The 15014-nt window shown below is 41.3% G+C and overlaps 1 protein-coding gene across 2 annotated transcripts; it reads right to left on the bottom strand.

The window, feature by feature from the left end:
- Positions 1–4636: 4636 nt before the first annotated feature.
- LOC102107917 (aldo-keto reductase family 1 member B1-like) lies at positions 4637–14354 on the bottom strand. 2 transcript variants are annotated; one of them, XM_088054795.1, is made up of 10 exons: positions 14260–14354; positions 11787–11954; positions 11009–11125; positions 10052–10129; positions 8574–8696; positions 8252–8358; positions 7391–7472; positions 6830–6913; positions 6352–6434; positions 4637–5579 (listed from the first exon to the last, which is right to left on the bottom strand). In XM_088054795.1, exons 1-10 carry the CDS (start codon positions 14323–14325, stop codon positions 5540–5542), a joined length of 948 nt encoding a protein of 315 aa, XP_087910921.1. In that variant the 5' UTR covers positions 14326–14354; the 3' UTR covers positions 4637–5539. The 2 variants fall into 2 exon arrangements, with proteins under 2 accessions (XP_087910921.1, XP_087910922.1); XM_088054796.1 differs by lacking the exon at positions 14260–14354 and adding an exon at positions 14150–14246.
- Between the last annotated feature and the right edge of the window lie 660 nt (positions 14355–15014).

The raw sequence follows: 15014 nt of genomic DNA, 5'->3' as shown, positions 1-15014 counted from the left end.
AGTATTTGTGAAATAGGTGGTTTGTTTCCTGGTTCTGATCAAAAGGAGTCTGACTAATGAGTCGTACCAATTGAAAATTACAAAAAAAAAAAAAATCTGCTTTCTCAATATAATGGTTAATATTTATTAGAAAATGTTTAGAAGTATTTTAAATAATCTTTCCGGTAGTGCTGAAACCAGAATTAGCATGCAACATGTTCTTGGTCACAATAATTTACAATAGGCTGAACAGACAAAATTGAATTAACTTAAAATATGAGGAGGAGAGAATCGGTGTCTGACTTGAGGCAATATGCTCCTCTAGTGCTGATTCTTCTAATATAAATTGATTATAAATCACTTTAAATTCTGGCCTTAAAAGCATGTACAGAAAGCTTCAGCTCTGCAAGTGTTTTTGGGAATCTCTAGTGTGATAAACAAAAGCCCTAAGGTGTCTAAAAAAGCCAGAAGAGATGATGTTCTTTGCTTAGTCTGAGCTGTGACAGAAAACTGTTTGAGGCAATGTTGACTTGCTTGCAATTAACATTTTTGTGACAAGTGTGTTCTGGCAAGAGGTTACATTGAGGGTCAGGGTTTCCGAAATAGTACATCAGGTTCTGTGAGCTTCCTCTATTTTCATTTCACTGTAACTTTATGAAAGTTTGTGTCTGAAATTTTCCATTCTGGAAGTAGGAATTTTACTGGAGGCAGCTTGGAGACAGAGTGCTCCACAGCAGAAGGGAGAGCAGCGAGCGCTCGGGGTGGAGTGGCATTGTAACAGGCTCTCTCTGTATTTCCCTGGATGACTTAGTGGGAAGGAATTTGGAAAGGGTCGTTCTGGGACACAGTGCAGAGCTTAGCCAGCAGAGGGCTTGGATCTTGGTGAAGTGTCAGAGTGGGAATAGAGGGAAAACAGAGAAGCACCTGAGTGCAGGGGTAATGATGCACAAGCTTGAACAGCAAGCAGGCTGCTGTCAGAAAGCATGGGGAGGGTGTGACAGGAAACCCTGTCACCCTTAATTAATCCAAAGTCTGGATAAGCAATCCAGGTTTTGGATTGCTTCTCCAAGGGCAAATAAAATTAAGGCTAAGATAGAGGAAGAGGCAGTCTTCCTTTAGTCTAGGTTGATCTAGGAATTATTACAGTAAAATACAGCCTGTTGTACCCCCATGTTTGTGCCATACCCTCTGCCTACAAGAGCAGAGGTTTCCTTTCATCTCCTAAAAGGTAAAGTGGAAAGATCAAAGAGTTCAATATCCGGAGCTCAGCATTCCTGCTAACTGAGCTCTTCCTGCTGAAACTGTTCACAGCATTTGTTTTTGTATTGTGATTTGACAGATCTCTGGGTTTCTGATCAAAGACATTTTTAAGGACAAATACAGGCTTGTAGCTCTTCCAATGAAAAGTTGGTTGTGTTTTGTTTTGTGTTCTTAATTTAAGAACTTGTAGTTCAGCTCCACCTTGTCGGCGTCTTCCTAGACATTCTCTGGACTCTGCTGCAGCAGCTGAGCTCGTGTGATACTGTAGCACACCCTGGGAAGAGGATTTCCAGCCTACAGAAAAGATTAAGAGCAGCTAACAGAAAAAAAAAAAATGTCCTTGGAAATGGTAAAGTCAGTACTTGTACAAAATTTGTTTCACTTCCAGCTGTACTCACTGCTTCAAATGATACCAGATTAGCAGGCTTTTATTTTGTGTTTAAAAGAAAATGGATCTCACAGGATAGATCCATTTACTTGGTAGCAAAGAATGATGGTGAAGTGATTTATCAGGGAAAGCAGGTAGAGAAAATCAGCAATTGTCTCATTAGAGATGGCAAGATACTGTTTTTGCAAGATTTTTTGTGTAGTAGAGGAGAATACAAGAAGTATTTGGAATTGGCATCTTGCTGGCTGTGAAGGTAGGACAGCACATATACTGACAGCATGTTTGTTTCAGGCTGCAGTTGATGTTCTTTGAGAGAAAATAGCTTTACTTCTGCTATTGGAACAAAATACACAGGCCTGCCTGGCTGGAATCACTTTTTATATGAAACTTATTTGAATTTGTGTTTGCTTCCCTCAGGGAAAAAGGGAGACAGGACCTCTCCTCTTGCTGAGCTCACAGGGCTGCACAGATGCTATGGAATGCACTTGTTTCAGAGTTGTGAAAACTGGGGCACAGGAAACTACAATATTCAAAATGGGAAAAGAAAATCCTGTCTTTGGATTTTAATCTGTATTCGCTGTGTTGAGGATACAACTATAAATCTGGAGTTTTTTGCTTAGCTGGGGCACAGAACAGTTAACTTGGGACAAATTATTTTCATTTCAGTCACTTAATACTCCCTTAGTGTGTCATCTACAAACTGTCAGTAACTATTTGTCATCCCTCTCTCTGCCTTGTCCTTGGTTTCTTTAAAAGTACAGAGCCCTGTCTTATTCTGGCAGAACCTTGTTCATTTTACATGTGAGGCAGCTCTTAAAACTCTTAAACAGACCACATTGCTCTTGCATTTTAACTTGTTAAAGTGCCTGGTACAGGACCACTAGACATCTGTAAAACTCCATAATTTTTTCTAAATTCTTAAGGAAAAAAAAAAGCTGAATGCAAAATCAAGCTTTTCTGAACTGAAACAGGCCTGATTACAAGCCAGCTGGTAGTTGCTCATAAGAAAGCTGAACTGTATCAAAGTATCTACATATTGTAGCATCTTGTCTCCAGTTGGGGTCAAAATAAGTTGCTGAAGATTCATAAATTGAGCATTGCAGAAAAGTGTTACTTAAATATTCTGACAGCAGTTTGTTCTTTCATGTTTAACAGCCATCAGTTAACTCTTTGTTATTCAGTTACCTTCTGAATCTGTTATTTTCCAAAGGGAATGATGCTTCACATTCGCAGTTTGTGAAGAAATTGCCATCTTTTATTTGTTCTGGGCTGATTTGCTGGTAAATTAATTTGATTCTACTGCTTTTTACTGTGGAGGAAATAACAACTGGTCTATTTCCAGTCACACTTTGCAAGCTGCTCCAGGTTTTATAAACATCTGGCACAGCTTCTTGTACTGGTGTCAGGTCAAGGAAAGTCATAGTCTATTTAATTACCATCTGTAGAAATTATTCCTAGGCCACTGATTATCCTAATTAGTCTTCTGTAAGTCTTTTTTTTTAAGATTCGGAGGAAGGCAAGAACCAGTGCTTCTTGTGCAGGATTACATGCAAAAAGTTCATGAAATAGGTTTGTATCTGACTGTCTTTGGCTTCTCATTCAGTTTGCTTTTGAGCAATGCTGACCTCAATATGAGAGAGCTTGAAATTCCAATAGATAGAAAACTTGAGCAGCGATGATCAGCAAAGAGTTTTGGATTTGTACCTGTTGTTCTTTACCTGTGTTATCCACTTTTCCCTCTGAAACACAGACATAACATTTTACTTTTTTCATCCAGCCCTTTTGGAACTTTTCATGAGGCTTGACTCAACCAGAATGGATGAACTCCACAATAAAAAGCTGAAGTCATGGGACGATGTGTTGTGATACAAAGTGCTAAGCTAAGGTGTTCCCATTTTACTGGGCTCATTGGCACAGAGAATGTCACTGCTGACTAGGAGTGATGGATGTCTGGGTTTGGTGTAAGAGCACTGCTGCACAGCTGATAGAAACTGAAAATTAATTTGGGGTATTAGAAACCTTTCCATACAGCTCCTGGCAGCAGGCTCAGGGCTGTGCTTGCTGTGAGGCAGCAATTCTCTTCTAGAAAAGCATGTTGTAAATAGGGCTGTGGCTCTGCTGCAAAACAGGGGGGCTTTTTATTTCCCGGTAACTGACACCACCCAAATTCTTCTCTTTTTACCTTTACTAAAGTCTCTGCAGCTGAAAAAGATCTATTGTCTCTGAAACAAACACACAGTTTCTGGCTTCTAACTTGTTTTGAATTTTTTACTATTATATGGCTACTGTGATCATCTAGTCTGACTTCCTGCCTACCACGGTCTATAAACATCCTGTAAATAGCTTCAAGTCTGATAGCTGTGATTAAATTGGAATGTGGTTAGAAAATTCCTATGAAGTAGAGAATATTTCAAGACAAAGTGGGTATTGCTGCTACTGCTGGAGATTGACAAGTGACCACAGGCTGAATATCTGGGAGCAGAGCACCTTCCACAGAGTTCACTTTCTAATTGCATCTAGGATGATGTCCTGCAACTGCCCTTTTAAATGTAGAGTGTTCAGGAGGAGAAAAAAGAGAATTCCCATTACAGACACCTTCCTGATCATATCACTGCATTATAACTGTTGAGTGTCAATTCCTAATGGATTTTTCAGACCTCTTTCTTTAGATGAGTTGCTGTAGGAAATCAAATTTGATGGGAATTTGCTCTGTTGTTTCTAGGGCACCTGTTATTCAAATGTCTTGGAAAAGTCTGAAGTAGCTCAAAGATATGCCGTAATTTCCTTAATCAACTACAAAGAAAATCAGTTGGAAAAGGATATCCATAAAGTGTGTATCCTAGTCCTGAACCTTAATTACACAATTGTCCTTCTCTCTGCATGCAGTGCTGAGCCACACTGTTCTTACCCTGGGCTGCAAGAGCCTAAAGCAAGTTACAGGAGTTTTGAGTCAAGTGTTAAAGAGCAAATCTTGATTAACAGACACCTCATTAAAACACCAGCATGGGCTGCAGCAGCACTGACTTTTTTTTTTTTTAACTAGAGATAACAGCATCCAGAGACATCCTTTGAGTCAAAACACAAGGAAACTACCTAGGGAACAGTACAGGAGAGTGAAAATCTACTGTTGGCTTCTGTGAAGCTGCCCAGCTTTTCTGCTTGCTAAATATGACAGTTGCCAAACAAAATAATTCCTGTGTGTCTCCTTTATCAGACTTGGGATTTTCTAGGAGAGATTCACAGTCTCAACTGCAGTCATTCTACTGATAAAGGCAGTATTTATATACTCTTGCAGATAATATAAACCAAACATACAAATCTCCTAGTAGTTTATTAGTTTTTAGCAGTTCATAAATAAGAAACCTCATTAAGAGCTCCTGAACTGCAATTCAGCAGTGTCTTCTAAAGAGCTTCAGTCTGTTATACTGAAATTACTGAACTCAGCATGTCATGTCATTAAGATCTTCTGATGTTAAATGGATTGTCTTGTACTGATAATTAAAAGTGTGTGTATTGACCTTTTGTCCAAAAGTATAACTAATCAGAGAATTTAAATTTTCTCTAGGCTTTGTCAAGATATACAGTTATGACAGAGACTGCTTTTCCCTAATCCCAGTCAATGGGCTTATTAAACTTCATTATCACTGCTAAATTAAGAGAGAATATATATTTTGCTGCAACTGAAAACTGTGTTACAAGAGCAGATAAAGGACTGATACAACTGGTTGATAAAAAGGGAAGCAAATATATCCATGTTCAAAGGTGACCCTTCAGAATGCCTGAGAGTTACCTTCTCCCATTTTTTAATACATATTCCCCTTCTATCATGAATTAATACACCAAGTATTGCAGATTGCTTGAAATAACAATAAATGGTCTGGATCCCTGGAGGATCTGAAGCTGATGCCTGTGTCAGTCTTCAAAAAAAGGATAGTCCTTGTGATTTTTGCATCTAGAAAAGGAGAGCACAATTAAAACACTTTATAGTTTAAAGGAAAAGCTTTTTTCCCCCTGGCAAAAGAACTCAAACTGAACTACATTAACTAAAATGTGTCTGCTTAGTGTACCCAGGGAGGGGAAGTGAATTCTCTGTAACCTTTGCATGTATCAGTGACCTCCTTCTCAAGGGATAATGTATCTTTTGCTCAGCTGAAATTGCCAGAGCAATTTTATATTAAACCTCTCTCTTGGGAACTCCCAAGTGCCCAGGATGCTGACAGAGAAGTGGGTAACCTGGGAAAACTGAATCAATTTAAGATTTTGGTGAGTCTGTAACCATTCTGTTATCTAGGCACTGCCTTAATAACGTTGGCAGGAGTACATAGGCACAGCTCTTCCCTTCACAAAAAAACTTACAACTCTCATTCTTAAAATGGAGTTTATTTACTCTGACTGTCCCTTGTGTAAAGGAGCCAAAGAAAACGGGGGTTGGGGGAAGTGGCTGCTTATTTATTTTGGAATTTCCAGCTGATTTTGATTTTCAGGCAGCGGTTTGGTATGCATCCAGTACAGGATATCTTAAGAACATTGTGCCTGCAGAAATCCCAGTGTTCCCAACCTGTACAGGCTGGGCAATGCTCTAATAAACTCAAGTGTGAGAGTCCAGCAGATACAACCAGGTGTTGGCTAAGGCCCCCTCTGTTTTTATTTTGAAGTGGGGCTATCAAATATCCAGTGGTAATCCAATCCTCATAAAGCCAGGAGGAGGAGGAGGAGATACTCACTCGCTTAATGCACAGATGCGATAGCGCTTCTTGAAACCAAGGAGGGTCTCCATCTCCTCTTTAGTCAGTTCAAAGTCAAACACCTGCATCAAGGTCCCAAACAGCTGGGTTACTTCAGTTTGCAGTGAGATGAGGAAGTTTCTTTGCAGAAAGAATACCAAAAGCAGGCTGAAGCACTAGGAGCTGTGCAGTAGGCATCCATGTAGGGAGAGCAAAGAATAAATGTGTGAAGGTTACAGTGCTGGTGGGGTCTGCCTGCAGCATCATTGTACCACAAGGTGCAAGAGTTTGGCTCTTACCTGATGTGTTCTGATGGCTCCTTACTTTCAAAGTGACTTTTTGCATTCATAAAATAATAATCTATGTGGTATCTGATGAAGTTTTACAGTTCTACATTTGAAAGTGGGTGGTTTGTACCACTGATAGAATGGAGGTTTTCTCCTGTGTAGTTTAATCACTCTGTAAGGTGCCTTCTTACCTTAAAATTCTCTTCAATACGCTGTGGAGTGACAGATTTGGGAATTACACTCACGTTTCTTTGAATCTGGAGCCGGATAAGCACCTGCAGGAACACAAAGGGAATTTACAGAGGAGAAGTGCTGCCTGTCTTCTGAAAGCTGAAAACCAAAGGTGCCTGCATGGTTCCACAGAGCTGCTCTACTGGTAATCAGAGAGGGCTCACAGCACTAGCTAAACCCTTCCTAATTACTACATGAGCTCATTAATTCCTTATCCATATGTGAAGCTGAGATGATAACAAAGGAGTGCATTGAGCAAGAGTTCATGATTGGCAGGGATGCAGTGTGGAACATGCAGCCAGTAAAAAAAACAACACCTATTCCAGGTAAAGCCCAAAGCCACTGGAAATCTTCTGTCCATCACTAAAACTAAGGTAGAGAGAATATTTTTCTAAAGCAATAAACTGTGTATAAGACACAGCTGGAATTCCATATTACTATTCCACAGTACCTCTGTAAATAGTTACTTTAGCACAAGTAGGAAGAATACGGCAGGAAAAATAATTCTGATCAGTATTAACCTGAGCTGGGGTTTTGTTGTGCTTGAGTGCAATTTCCTTAATTTGAGGATCATCAAAAAGGGAAATATGGTCAGGCTTGGACCTGTGAAAATAAAAATACCCAGGCTTCAGCAGTTGAATGACCCATTGTCTTCTCCCTCAAGCCCTTTATCATAAGAATATTATTTAAGTGATTAAAAAGCATAGTCTTGCAGACTTCAATTTAACATCTTGTTTCTTCAGTTCCTGCCTTCACTCTTTCCTTGTCTAACATGTTGAACACATGAGAGAAGGAGCCTGTAATTTCTAGTAAAAACAGGTCACTATAACACATTTATATCCAGCCTGAGATCAGGCTGGGAATTTCTTTGATCCACATCCCAAGAATTTAATTTTGTCCTTTACAAGCACAGCTGTTCTGGCACATGTCCTGTCCTGGGTCAGAGAAAGCCATGAAGATGGGAGTAAAAGCAAAATTTCTGCAGCTTATCCATTTAAAAACTGAATCCCTTTGTCTCAGCAGGACTGCAAAGTTGTTATTTTCATAAGTATCTGCTGCTTTGGTTTTTTGTTTGGTTTGTTGTGGGTAGATTTTTTTTTTAGCTCAGAAATTCTCCTACATATTCAATAAGTTCACTAAATCTCAGTAAAGAATTCTCTTTTCTGCTTTCATCAACCAATTGCTTGTTTTTCTTCAAAATACAGAACTGTAGTGAACTGAATATCACAATAAGTGTGAGGTTTCTGTGGGTGTTTTTTTTAATGAATTAGTAAATCTTTTCCTAATTACAGGAGTTTGAAGTTTCATCTACATCCTAAGCCTGGTTTTCTTCACTGACTCCAATCTACATCTAAGAAAGAAATCTCACAAAACATTCTTACCCTGGCCAGTTGGGTGCTCCAAGGGGACAATATGCAGTGACAGAGATCCCTTTGGATTGGCAAAACTTTATCAGCTCTTCCTGAGGAAGATAGGGGTGGCTCTCAATCTCAAAAAAAAAAAAAAAATAAAATTATCTTTCAGCTCTCAGAAGGTACTTCAAGGTTTAGCATCACTGTGGTGACCTAACAAGTGCCACATGAGCTTTGAAAAGGTGGTTCTTTTTGAAACTCGGGTTTTTGAGGCACTTTTAAGAGAGTTTACATCCAGTGCAAACCCCAGACAGTTGTGATGTTGATACAGAGGAGCTGGAGGACAATTTACCTGATTATTTGCAGGTTTGTGTCTTAAGCCTGGTTTGCTCAGGAGCCGATCGATCTGTTTGCGGTTGAAGTTGGAGACTCCAATAGCCTTCACCATTCCCAAATCCACGAGCTCTTCCATAGCCTAGAAACACCACAGAACCACACTTCCTATTAAGTCCTTTCATTTTTATATGGGAAAAATGCCCATTTCAGTGGTAAAAATCTTCCTGGCTGGACTCCTCTTGTGCTGTGAGAACAGAACATGAACAGTGGCGCTCTGGTCAGACTCAGGATCTCACATGTGTCCCCATACAGATAAAGAACAGCAATATTCACATAATTCCTCCTGTAATAATATTATTATTACAGTAAAATATGACCATTTTTAAATACTATCCCCAGGCAGATCTTAACATAGATGAAAGAGATTCTTTTAGGGTAATTCCTCAGCTAACCAAATAATCATCCCATAATAAAAAGCAACTTCTTTGGAACAAGGCAGCTCAACAAGGAGCTGTTAGGAGACAGCTGGAACAGGATGGATACTGGTGATCAACACTGATTAATTTCCCAAGAGAGATGTACCATTTAGCAGTTGGATTATAGGATAAGCAGCACTGTGTTCCCCCTCCATCACCTATTTTCTTTCACACTAATGAGCAAGAAAACAGCCAGACAGCCCTAATTAGATTGTCACATCCAGCAGAAAACAAACGGGGGAAAATAATCTACTACCAGCCTTTAGAGCAGGAGATACCCTTGTTCCAAAGCAGAAATAATTTTCATTTGAAGTTGTCATAAGCAGCAGCCTGAAATGTCCACTTTTTTCCTTCAAATGAACAACATAAATGTGCCTTATTCTTCATTTGACAGAAGGCAAAAAGCATCAGTGAGTTCTTCTGACTCTGGTGAGGTTCTTACCTGCTTTTGGCCTGGCTGTGCTGAGCACACGGTGGGAGTGGAAGGGAAAGGAAGCCCAAACTCTCGGCCAAGCAGGAATTTGAACTCGTGCCCAAGTGTGTGTGCTGCACACAGAGCTTAGCAAAGGACTTTGGCCAAGTCCCACTGCCTTCTAGAGACAGAAATTTGGGGGCTCTGGTTTATTGGCACAGGAATGTTGGCTTTCCTGGGGTCTGGATGGCTCAGGTGCAACAAGAGATGAGCATGGCTACAACTAAAGCCAGCAAAAATTGCCCAGACAGCAGGGTAGGGATGAGAGCGACAGCATTTTCTAGCTCAAGCCACTGCAGGGTCCACAGACAGTCAAAGATTTCCTCTTGTCCTGCCAACCCAGCCAGTTTAATAAGCAGTAGACATAAAAATACCTAAATTTTGGCACAGTGACACAAAAAGGAGCCCAAGGACACAGAGAAATCAGCAATCTCGAATGCTTTTTGTTAGAAATTCTCTCAGAACAATTCCCACAGTGGAAAGCTTAGAGTTTTCAGGCTGTTATTTCAAACTAGCAAGATATTTTTGGCCTGTAAATGAATGTACCTCCCACGTAGCCAGAAAATCTGTATCACTGGGAATGATCATGCCGTTTCCATCTGCAGGAAATAGCTCCTCTCCTGCCTATCAGCACAAAAAGAAAAGCAACATTAAGGTCAGCTGAATTATAAGTACTTAAAGATATCACTTAGAAATATGGGCTAGCAAGTGGAGCTGGAGACACTGAGCTGGATATCCTGATTTATGTTTGTGGTGGGGGGAGACGTGGCAGAAAAAATGAGGAGCCTTTACCAACAGAGAAATCTTCAAGAAAATCTGTCTCTTGAGCCTCTGTCCTGCAGGCAGAGGAAGGGCAGGCACTTCTGTATGCCTCAGGTTGGGAGAAGGCCAGGGAGGTGATGTGATGGGGAAACCAGGATTTATTTAACCTGGGAGAAGAAAAGAGGAGAGAAGAGACAAGAGAAGAGACAAGGGAAGAGACAAGGGAAGGTGTGAGAAGAGAAAAGAGAAGAGAAGAGAAGAGAAGAGAAGAGAAGAGAAGAGAAGAGAAGAGAAGAGAAGAGAAGAGAAGAGAAGAGAAGAGAAGAGAAGAGAAGAGAAGAGAAGAGAAGAGAAGAGAAGAGAAGAGAAGAGAAGAGAAGAGAAGAGAGAAGAGAAGAGAAGAGAAGAGAGAAGAATTGGAACTAAGTAGTTTGCATGTTTGATTCTTGATAAGGAAATGGCAGCCAAACCCCATACTGTAAGAGGAATGTGATCTGCATGATAATTTGATCCATGACTTGAAAATGCTGTGCAGGGAAAAATAAAGTGGTTTTTGTACTACAAGACCTAGTTTAAGCAGCCATGACCTTACCTTTCCTCCTGGGCTCCCCCTGCAGAGGTTTATCATTATGTCCTAACAAGGTTTACCAACTCCTGGTTGGACATAATGATAGGTCTGGTCCCAAAGGCAAAAGGGGCAGAGCCCTGACAGATGGATCGCAGGACTTCAAATTGCAATACCTTGAATCCCATGGGCGAGTGCATCAGGTAGAGATCCAAATAATTCAGCTGGAGGGCAGCAAGTGTTTTCTGGCACACCTCCTTCACCAGGGATCTCTCGTGGAAGGTGGACCAGAGCTGTGGGGGAACACAAAGCCTGGGAGCTGCTCTCCTGCCCTCACAATGGCAGAGCATCCCTGGCAGGGAAACACCCAGCACAGGCACAGAGGCAGCTCAGGATGTTGCACATCTCATCTCGAGCAAGTGCCACTTGAGGCACCTGAATTTATCAGTGCTACCATTAAGTAAAATAAGGATGGGATACTCTGAAATTCCATCAATTATTGCAACAATTAAAACAAAGAAAAGAAGCTAACCTGGTGAAAATCGACCCGCCAGCTTCCAGCAGATAGAAGTTACTTTATTTTTCCTACCATTGTTGTTGGGGGAAAAAACAAAACAAGGCATAACATACAGGAGTTGACAGGCTGAGGCCGGTGGCGCAGCAGGAGCGACCACGAACACAATAGCCCTGCTTCCTATCCCAGAGGCCACCGAGAGCACGGCCTCAGTTCCTGTCTCCATGGCTGACAATGGATATGGACTACAAAAAAACCCCTCTCAAACCAAGCCTTTTGTTCCTCAGGGGTTGACCTATTCCTTCCCCTCACCATCCACAAATTGCTTTGCCTTGGCAGAGTTAATTCCCAGCTTCATCCCGTGGCACTTTCTATGCTGGGGCTTTGTCTCTCCTCCCTAGAGCTTGGCCTCATGTGAGAAATCCTATCCAAGGACACACCTTGCTGACAATAAAGAGTTCTTCTCTCCTCACGACGCCCTCCTCAATTTTTTGTCGCAGCGCATCCCCAATCTCCCTCTCGTTCTGGTACATGTAGGCGCAGTCCAAGTGACGGTACCCAACATCGAGGGCAAACTTCACTGCATCCCTTGCTGCTCCCTGGAGACACTGAAACCAGAAGAGAAGCCGGTGATTTGCTAAATAGCAGATTAAGAAGTTTGGTGTTCTGAAAATCTGGCGTTTTTAAGCCCCAGAATAACGAGGTATTCCAGTCTGGATTTGGCTTTCGTTGGTTTTGTGAAATCAAATGGCAAAGGGAATCACTGATGAGGTGCCTGAGCTGATCCACCCATTGGGAGTTCACCTTGGGACACGAGGCTATCTTGAAATAAGTTCTAATTTCCCCAGAAATTTAAAGCAACTTCAGTGTGACATACCGGTGACATGAGGAAACCAATCACCTCTGGAGTGTGCGCTGGCCCTGCACAAAAACAATCCAGCTCTTGTTGACACGGGACAGGGAGGTGGGGGACTCAAAACACTACAGACAGTGCCACCTCCTGGGTAAAGTGCACACTTGGTACTTGATAGCAAAATAAACCACTTCAGATTCTTGGCTTGGGGACACCCAAGAGCTGTTTGAATACTGAATCTAGAAAATGGCACTCCAAACAGAAAAGTGATTCAAAAACATGAACAACTCCTACTTTTTTTTTAAAAATTATATCACTTCTCCAAATTTTTCCAGTCAAAGGGTGGTGAGTTGGTCCACCTAAATTAACAACAACAAAAACATAGAAAACACAGCAAATTTTTTCAGACTTTTATAAGTTTTGATCCATTTCTATATTGGGGTTAATTGTCCAATTACAGCTTCAGGTGATGAAATCCCATCCTCTCAGATTGCTCCCCTCAATTCACTGTTTATAATTTTTGGGCCTGAAGCTGCAGCGGTGTCCTTGGTTCTGGGGCTGGAAAATTGTTTTGTCTGCCTGAACTGTGAGAAGAACTTGCTGACACTTTATGTGAAGTTCAGAACCATCCACTAAGGCAGTGCAGAATCTGGAAAATAGGAGAACTATTTCTAATTAATTGAAGGCATCAGTGCTGCTGCAGCTTGGCAAAGCGATCGGTGTCGCTTCCGAGGGGAGGAGCCAGTGGAGAGCAAAGGCAACACCATACCCCAAGATTACATAAAACTCTGTCATGTGAGATGTTTTTCAGAGAAAATAATCCATTGTTTCATTTTACAAGGTGCTCACTGAGCTCGATTCAGAGCTGCTGGGCCCCATCACTGCACCAAAAGGCTGAGGCTGCTGTGGGAACCTTGAAATCAAAGAGCTTTAATGAAATAAACCATAACCATGGATGAATAAACCATGGCCCAATAAACCATGGGCTTGGGCCATGTTTTCATTACATAACAGAAGACATTATTTTGTGGTGGCAGGGGTGGTGTGCCTGAAATTTTCCTTCTACTTGGCTCTAATCAGTTTTTATTAACAACGTAACAAGTTCCTTCAGAGAGCTCCCCCATCACAGCTTTGTGCCCTAAGAGGCCCCCTCAAGGCACACTTTGGTTTTAAAAGCCTACTTTAGGCTTGTTAGTGTCCTTTGTCACCAGAAAAATAAAGATTGAAAGGGTTAAACAAACCCTTTCGTGCACATAAAGTTAGATGCTGATTAGCATCAGCTGACCCAAAAATATGGCAAGAATTTAAGATATTTTTATGGTGACTGGGAAAGTGATTCATGGAGCTGGGAAGTTGTGATTTGACATATTTTGTTTCCAGTCTCTGATCTGAGGATCAGAGCTAGGGGAGAATGTACTTTTTAAAATATTTTTATCTTTCTTAAGATCAGTTTCTTAAAATTTTCAGCTCATTTCCAGAATCCTTTTACATTTATAATTCAGTATATTCTTAAACCTACTCTATCTTACCCAAAGTCCATTAGGTAACATTTGCAGGTAAAGAACCACCCAAACTATCTTCCTTCAAAGTGCTGCTTACTCATTTGCTGCCAATAAAAATAAGTTATCCTCAATCTCTATGGAATTATTGCAAATTCCCATTTCCAATCTACTTATTGCCCCTTAAGTTCCTTTATCTACACACACTCATCAAAGATGACACCTACATGATGTGCTGGGATGATAATACCCAGTGCCAAAAGCAAAAAGAAAAACAAAAAAAACCCCAAAAACCAAAATACAAAATGGAACAAGCTGGGCAGAGGTTTTTACTTTTGTAGCATGCAATTTATTTTTTTCCACAGCTAAGAAAAACCTTGTACCTACTTGACTACCTCCACTCGCTCCAAAGATTTCCTGAAGGCTGGGAATAAATAAATACCCGCGTTACCTGAGATATTTCAAAAGGAAATATTGCACAGAGGATTTGCTGCACTCCCTTGATGAGAAGAGGAGGTTGCTGGAATAAAAACCAGTCTGCTGTGATTCCCAGCGTGGTACCTGCCAGGTCCCCAGTCCCAGGATGGGCATCCTCGCACGAGTGGGCAGCTCCAGGTAAGTGGCCATGGGCGGTCTCCTCCCAGCAAGGAGAGGCTGTGGTCTCTTGCAAAACCTTTTAAATCAGCTCTGCCCCTCCCTCCTGCCTGCTGGCTGGCTGCAGACAAGGAAAATATGGGCAGAAGTGCTGTGATAAGAGGAGGCAGAGATTTTGGTTTATCTCACCCTTCAAAGAAGTTAAAAACCGATTGCAGGCTCCTCCTGAATTTATTGAGTGAGCTCATCATGGCAGTTTTGCGTTGGCTGAGGTTGCAGGGTTTTGTATACCTCATGGTCTCTGCTTTCCTGCAAGGGAAGTGGTCTTTGGGGAGTTGGCACGTGCCCCAAAACCATATCTCACATCAGCAGAAGATACCAGATAGCTGCTTGTCTCAGGAGGAAGCATTAAACAGTCCACAGGAGGAATAATTTTTTAAAAAATTCCCAATATGGCTTCATCCCCATGGCACTGTGCATCCATGGTTTTATATTTTTATATTTTTTATTGCTATTTTAAAATATATATGTTTGAGCTCAAGGCTCCCCATAGCTTTTGCTGTCAGCTGCTGTATTGATGAGTGGTCACTCGACTCAGAAGAACCCTTTTAATTTTATTTCTCTGCTCAAAAAAGTCAGGCCTAAATACTGCCAGGAAATCAGGGTTTAACCAGCACTTCTAATGCCCAGGGCTGCTGTGTTGAGATTTCAGTCCCCTACAT

This window comes from Pseudopodoces humilis, chromosome 5 (genome assembly GCF_049639895.1).
Source record: "Pseudopodoces humilis isolate 2021_Gansu_Grassland_sample_001 chromosome 5, ASM4963989v1, whole genome shotgun sequence".
NCBI classification, from domain to species: Eukaryota; Metazoa; Chordata; class Aves; order Passeriformes; family Paridae; genus Pseudopodoces; species Pseudopodoces humilis.
This window is presented reverse-complemented; position numbering and strand designations above follow the sequence as displayed.

What these genes read in the sequence shown, in the direction of transcription:
- LOC102107917 (XM_088054795.1), bottom strand. Translation starts at nt 14,325, where the DNA reads ATGGCCACTTACCTGGAGCTGCCCACTCGTGCGAGGATGCCCATCCTG. An exon ending in ATTTTCTGGCTACGTGGGAG is followed by an intron (nt 8,697 to 10,051) that starts GTACATTCATTT and finishes TGGTGTTTCTAG; the next exon opens with GCTATGGAAGAGCTCGTGGA. An exon ending in GTATTGAAGAGAATTTTAAG is followed by an intron (nt 6,435 to 6,829) that starts GTAAGAAGGCAC and finishes ACCTTGATGCAG; the next exon opens with GTGTTTGACTTTGAACTGAC.